Source organism: Xylocopa sonorina, chromosome 11 (genome assembly GCF_050948175.1).
Source record: "Xylocopa sonorina isolate GNS202 chromosome 11, iyXylSono1_principal, whole genome shotgun sequence".
Classification (NCBI taxonomy): Eukaryota; Metazoa; Arthropoda; class Insecta; order Hymenoptera; family Apidae; genus Xylocopa; species Xylocopa sonorina.
Window position 1 is genome coordinate 9,262,120 of NC_135203.1, and position 7,496 is coordinate 9,269,615.

General features: G+C 47.5%; 1 protein-coding gene across 10 annotated transcripts in view; it reads right to left on the reverse strand.

The window, feature by feature from the left end:
- Ryr (Ryanodine receptor) overlaps positions 1 to 6,371 on the reverse strand; it is a 32,539-nt gene extending 26,168 nt beyond the window's left edge. For 8 of the 10 annotated variants that reach the window (XM_076904392.1, XM_076904388.1, XM_076904394.1 and 5 more), the window contains exons 1-2: positions 6,202 to 6,370; positions 3,810 to 4,209 (exon numbers count right to left, since the gene is read on the reverse strand). In XM_076904392.1, coding sequence (XP_076760507.1) covers positions 3,810 to 3,863 — 54 coding nt within the window. In that variant the 5' untranslated portion in view covers positions 3,864 to 4,209; positions 6,202 to 6,370. Of the gene's footprint in view, positions 1 to 3,809; positions 4,210 to 6,201 lie in introns of all 10 variants that reach the window. The other 2 variants (XM_076904391.1, XM_076904387.1) reach the window with 1 other exon arrangement.
- Between the last annotated feature and the right edge of the window lie 1,125 nt (positions 6,372 to 7,496).

Here is a 7,496-nt window from a genome sequence, read left to right on the forward strand (position 1 = left end):
CAAATCGATTGGATATCGATAAAAATTGCTCTTCTTCGCAAGTAACACGGTGGTTGGCTAGAGACACGCGTGGCGAACCGAGTAAACCAATTAATTTCCTGGTCTGTGGAATCAAGCGCGATCGAAGTCGAAACGCGTTGCGAGCATGGGTCAAGGGTGCATTTATATCTACCCAGGGGACAATTCAACGTAATTTCATCGTAGATGCTGGTTACCATAAGTTACATTAACGTCTGCAGCGCGAACCGAGGGGGTAGCTTTTTTGCGTACGTCCACCGACCATTGCAGTGGCCACGTCTCTTGTTGAACTTCGACAAGGTACAAAGACGTGTTTTTACCTCGAACGGTTGTTTTTCGACGTGAAATCTTTAATGAACGGGTACCTACAGAAGCTGTATCGATCATACGGAACAATACTGCGTCGATCGCTAAAATTAACCGTCACCAAGCTCTTAAAGAAGAGAGTCGAGAGTGGGGAGTGGCTCGTTCGACGAGCGACCGGTAGATTTAAACGAAGAAATTAATTATTATTTTTTTTAATTGCCCACTGCCCGTTTGCTGCCACCCTGCAACCAGTGGCGGACGAGTGGCGAGCCACGGATGTGTACACGGTAATTTCGAGTGGCGCTCCGCGATGCCAACAGTTGTTGACTTAATTAATGATCATTACAAAGCAGCGAACAGCGCATCGTGACACGATTCTCTGCGCGGCTTTTATATTCCGCGAGATTACGTTTCTCCCGGAACGCTTTCGTCACTGGTCGATCGTAACTAATAATAACTTGTACACGGTTGCGCGTCTAATGTTTTCGTTCGATCATTTTAAACGAGTTGGACGAGTTCCTCGGTACGAAACCGGTGGAAAGGAAAAAGTTGGAGAATTCAATTGCGTTCCTATTTCCGTTTCGCTCCATTCCCGAACGAGATGGAACTGATTTACATCGCCTCCCGCTCTCATCTTTGCCAAGGTCGATAGCAATTTCGGAAAGGTGCGTAACGAATGAAAAATTTCGTTTAATTTGGTCAACTGGATGCAACTGATATTGAATTGCAACGGTAAACAGAACTTTGAGCGAAGCTGAGGTCTGTCAACGTTAATAAAAAAAAAAAAAAGAAAGGAAGCTATCGATTCAATGTCAGAGTTAAATGTAACACGCGCGAAGAGGTAATCACTGTCATCCTATCGACGCTCGATTTAACATCGCTATCGATCGTTCCCTGTGGAATGAAACTAGCCGATGGAAACTTCAAATGTTTCCGACCGTCTGGACATTTTGGATTTCGCTCATGTACATCAAATTTTCAAGTGAAACGTAATATTAAAGGCAACGAAACAGGAAATGGATGGATCTTTCGACCGTGAAAGTCCCGATAAGAACAGGTGAGGATAATTACGTACCCGTCGTCTCGGCTGGAATCATATTAGCGTAAATCGTTTACCCATGAATTGACACGACCTTTCCCGCAAAACGAGCCTGACCTCACTCTCCATAATTAAGTAAATTTGTATCGAGTCTCGTCGAAGATCGAACGAACGCCTGTTCCTTGGGTAATTTCATAAACAGCCAATCGAAGTTTCCACGTGGTCGAACTTAACCCCTCGCGTAGAGGGTCAATGAAACGGCGAGGACAGAGTTCTTCGTCTAGGATAATCCATTCCTGGCATCGTGCTCTCCCACTCGAAAACACTCGACGAGCAATCGCGACGTTGCGTCTTTTTTTCTTCTTCGCCCAATGCGTGTACGCAAAGGTACATTTCCAACGAGAGAAAGCAAAGAAATTCGGAGAGGGATCGATAACATTTCTTTCTCCCATGGCTTGTGCAAATACATCCACTTATGTTTCCGAGTCACGAACGCCACTTAACAGCCGTTTAGCACTTTCGTACAGAGTTACGCGATATCGTATAATTTCATTAGCCCGCAATTTCCACGGTCCCTTTTCCACGTCCACGATCGAACCATGTCTCCGTGTTCGTAGTAACAAAGAAAACAGCACGGGAAGGTAGTCAATTTCGGTTAAAGCGATCCATATACGAGGTGATCCAAGTTGCGCAAGTATTCCATCGTGACGCGGTAATTTCCTTGGGTACCTTGAAACTTGAGAAAGTCCTTTCTTGAAATAATAAGGGTACGCGGTTCTTCGAATACATTCCAAACCTACAACATCTATTTCTCGTGACAATGTTTGGAATTCCGTATCCAATTAAGCGAGACTCGTTTCAGAGTGTCTAATCGTTAACAATCGAGTCTGTGATCAACAATTTGAACGTTAATCGTTGTTCCGCTAGAAAAGTAATGCCACACAATCCTCACGAGGAGCACGATCCAAACGTGAACGGTATGGTGGTCGAGAGAGGTGGGAAAGGATGCCGGCGTAGGAGTCGCTCCCAAAGAAGGAGCAGGAAGAGCAAGTGCATCTGCAAGCCCCGTAGAAGAAGGAAAAGACTGTACCTCTCCTCGAATCCCTTTATTATATTCTACCTGGAAATGTACTTTAAGTCGCCGGGGAAGCGAGTGACGGAGGTGGCTCGTCAGGCTGGTAAGAAATGGTGCGCCATGTCGGATTCCAAGAGGAGAAAATACATCAAGCTCGCGGACAGGGTGAGACGGCGGTGCGGGAGGAAATAAAGGGAAGAGCCTCGAGTTTTTCTCCCGCGGGATCGACCGGAAGACGATGCGCGAACAAGCGTGGCTGTTCTCGCGTGTCAAAGGGTCACGTATTCCGGGGGAGAAGTCGGTCGTTTGAAACTGGGTACTTAAATAATCCTGACTGAGGAATCCGATGGACATCGAGCGGTGGTATTAAAGCGGTATCACCGTGGAATCTGTCCGACACGATTGTGTTTTGTACGTACTCATTACCGGCGAAACAAATCTTGTATTTTACGTGAAATATAAACTGTGCCTGTGTTTTTGCTCGCACACGAAGGGACGATATTAAAAGGAACGAGAATTAACCGTGGAAGGGTGAGAGCGTGGAGGAAGAAAAAATCGATGGACACGCGTGCGGTTGTTGGTAAACGGTTCCGATAACAGGACCGTGTGCATTAGAGAGATGTATTTTTATTAGGGGCGGGTATTAAAGAGTCGAGCATCGAGCGCGTGCAGCTTACAGAAGCTCAAGGCTGCGGCTACCCTCTCGGTCACTATGCTACCGCTTGATCCTTGCAACTCGAATGGGGTCAAGGTCGTTCGGTGCGGGAACTTTAAGTGCTTCAACGATTCATTGAATTCTCCACCCTGTGCTCGTCTTCTTTAACGAACAATCGCGATTTTGTGAAAGATCGCGGGACGTACAGGTGACGACGTCACCGCAGACCGACACACGTTGGAGAACGATAACTTTAAAGCACTTTCCCGAAGAGGGTTCGTTACTACAACGTTACAGTTCGTTTATCTACAGGTAGATACATTCGATTTTGAACAGGGTATCCGACTTTTCAAATGACTGTCACAGTCTCTCATCGTCGAACGAGATCTTAATACCGCGCGCTTTTCGACCACCCCACGTGATACCCTGAGCAGATCGAGCTTCCCTGCGCGCGACGTTTACACTAAAATATCGCGTGATTCCTGCTTCATTTAATATTCATCGTGCATTTTTCTTGTTGGATCAGCGTTTGCACGGTATGAAAATATAATGGAAAAAAAAAGAACACTCTCTCCACACAGAGAAAACCTTCAATGTCACTATATAAAACCGCAACGCGGTTTACTTTGCCAATTAATTCCTCGCTATCGTCGATCCTTTAAATTCGACCAGATCGCAACTTAAACAACAAATAGATTAAGGGATGAAAGACTCACCGTTCGGAGGAAGGATACGTCATCCTGCTCGGAGCCACCCTCGCTGTCAGCCATCCCGTCGGTACGTTTTCACGTAACCTGACGTCGAGCTCGGTTCACCGCCTATCGTTCGCGTTATTTTCCTCGCTTTCGTGGCCTGGCCTCGTTCTCTGCCGTCGCACGTCCAACGTCGCCAGCCTCGCAGTAAACAGGACTCGTACGAAACGGTCACACGCGGTCACGATCCGACATGTTTCTCTCCCTGTCCGGTGGCGCACACGGGCTACCGGTGCAGAACGTTTTTTCACGGCGAACACCACACCAGCACGGTGTCGACGACGTCCCAACCTCCGATGGTGCACCAACGATCGGCCACTGCTCACTGGCCAAAGGGGTGGCTCACCGCGAGCCTCGAGGGTTCCTGCGCAAGCGCACGTTCGCTTCAATCAAATTCCGCATGCTCGAAATCCCGTCGTTACAGAACGCGACGTATCGCGTCGTACAACCCGCTTTGTTGCTGTTTTCATTTGGGATACACTCCCGGATAATCCGGTCCCTTTGCCGCTTCTAAGTGGCCGAATGTGGGTTAGAGGGTTGGGATCTTGATAGGGGTTTAATGAACGTGTTAGATCCGAGTGGTGCGATTAAGGGGTGGTTTAAGGAAGTTGCATGCTTCGGATATCGTTCAGATTATAGCGCGATAAATCTTGCGCGGTATTTGTGGAATTCGATAATTTTAGAAGGGCTGTCGCGTTTCGTCTATCGTTACGAGGCCGTCGAAACTTCTTAGCAGACCGTTTCATTCAATTCTCGCGTGGGAAAGTTGGAAACAGGGGACGCGGAAAATATTGCGATAATTCCTACGGTTGGTGCAGAGGTAAACAACCGCGGCAGGATGAAGTTCGTATAACGAGATGAGAAGTTTGCTTGGATCCTGTCGTGCTTACTTGAGCGCGAAACGGAGAAAAATAATTACGATGACCTAGAATCGTTTCTGTTGTTCGTGCGCCTCGAAACTCGAGACGTCAAACACTTGTGTTGATATTTAGTAAAAAATAACAGTGGAAATCGTTGGCTCCTTTTACACAATGGATCATTGTTACAAATACCGGGATTGCTGGTAATGGCGGTATTAATTGCGACAAAGTTGCTAACGATATTATCGGTTTTACTATTTACGTAATGGCCGTGACGATGCGTGAACGTGCGTCAATTAAACTGAAAGAGGCTCGTGCAAGGAAATCCGTATATTTAGATAGAAATCCACTGTACGGGTTTGAGTAAAAATAGTTTACAGCGATCCTCCGCGGGTATCCTCCGCGTTACTTCCGGAGCAATCAAACGTGTAACCCCTTCGAGCGAATCGCTTCTCGGTCGCATTATAATTTCGTAAAGCAGAATAGATTTCTAATTTCGGATGAATTACACGATTCACCGCAGAATTCGAACGATATTTCGAGTTGAGTATCGTTAGATAGTCGATCGGAAGTATCGTCGTTTGTGACAATACGAGAATGAACGACGACAAGCGACAGAGACGCACGCTCCGGGGGCTATTTAATTCTCGTGTCTATTTCCAGCAACCGGGCAGAAATAGATGCATTTACCACTCGCCGAAGTATCCGTGTGCGCTTGGCCGTGCCTACACTCGAATTAGAAATGGTAGCGCGTTAATCGAAGGTTAAGGATATCGCGACGATCGTTTACCTGGCCGCGAGGTTTCGTCGAGGGGTGCGCAATATGGACCCTCGCTCGCTCTTTCTAACGATTAATCGTCGTCGCGTTGCCGCGGACTGGCAACGGATCAACGAAAACTCTCGTTCCCGAGCTAAATATTTCCTCGCGCGATTCTCGGTCGGCAGCGAGAAAATACACTTTGTGCATATCCACTTGTCCGAGCGAAGCGTCAATGTATTTACCTCGGTTGGCGGTGGTTTCGCAATTTCGAAAAATCGTTGCCAAACTGCACACGAAATGTCGGTATGCACAGTGGATCGGAATAGTCCGTGTCTCTGCGCGAGATCGCTCTTATAATATTAGCAAGTCGATCGAACGATGGAACGTTTCACGTGCGTCGGAATTATCATCGCGGAAGGGAATAATGAAAAAAACCTCTCGAGGCAGAAACTTTCGAGAAAGCTCCAGGTGACACGCATCGCGTCGAATCGTACGCAGCCACGCACGTACACTCCTCGATGCGTATCGCGTGCAAATGCATCGAGGTCGATTGCAACCGGCAACGCACTCCGCGTTACCTTCGAACTTCGCGCATTTTCCCTCGTCCACTTCACTGTGTCGCGTAACGAACGTGGCGAATAATCGAAGAAGTTCACCTTGGGTGTAGAAGCAATGATAAAAAAAGACGAGGAACTGATTCTCTTCACTGTGATCCCGCGATATCGACGACACTCACTTCGATTCGAAGTCGATTCCCGGATCGACCTGGATCAAGCTTGGGGGGTGGTTCGAGCGTCTCAGGGCGGCTGGATCCTTCGTTTTCTCCGTCGACGATCGGGCCCCACCGACGAAATTCGTATCGAGGCTCGAGCGGTTCTGCTCGAGCGCGGTGCCGAGCGGAATGGAGCGAGCGAGCGAGCGAGCGGCTCGATTCGGCTATTTTCAGCCTCGAGCCGAGCCCGCGTTGGCTCTCCTCACGCGACGCGACGCCTCGTCGCTCTTCCGCTGTGCACGCGAAACAGAATCGCGTCGCCGTCGATTCGTCCTCCCAGGACGTAGCTCCAAAAGTGTTACCTTCGAAAATTGTCGAGAATATTAAACGATAAAGCTAAGGTATTTCGAGGCTTAGAGACGTTCAAACGTATTTCGAGTCTGTTGCGTTTTACATTGTTAATACGTATGAGTAATGCAAAACGCATCACTGCTACGTTTCTGTTCATAAATTGCATCGGGTTGATTTCACAATTTTGTCATTTCTCCCGCCGTTGTCGTTGAACCTTGCCAAATCCTGTCGTATCGTGGTAGACTTGCGAGGCAAGTGCGCGAGAAGCCTCGACAGTGGACGGAGGAAGCGTCTTCCGCGAAACAACCCTTGTAGTACACCACCGACGGAGAGTAAGCGGCGAGGTATTGATCAGCCTTGGTAGTTCTCGGCTGTTGGTATCCACTGACGGGGTTCTACAGTGAGTAAAGTAGGGTAGAGTATGTAACGAGGGTAATTCCTTTTTTAATGAATGTGTGGTATTTACTCTGGCGCCAGATGGCGAGGATACGCTTTATTTCTGTACGAGGACAGCTCTGTACGGATTTATTTCGTCCATTTTAATTATGTGGCACGTAAGTTGACAAATGTCGAGGAACTAAGAGATAGAAGTAATCGCGAACAATAACGATACTTTGATGCAATTCACGCTATTCAGACGAACGCTAGAGTGGTAGTAATAAATCTTCTATTTCTATGTGTTTTACTGCTCCACGGTGGAGAGCTGCAGAGGGGTTGATTGACTCGCTCTGATCGATGGTCATTTCAGATTTATTGCTCGACAGAAGGGAACTTGTTAAAATTCTCGTGTGACAAATTCTTCTTGTACCGTATGAATTCTTCAGGGGGAGAAAAAAGGCAGTTAACAATATCGACAAGCGCTACACAGTGGGATTGATCTCGTCCCTACTTCATCATCTTTGCATATACTACAAAATGGGTCTGTCGAAAGGTATCGAAGTCCGCGCATCCCCAATCGAACCTACATT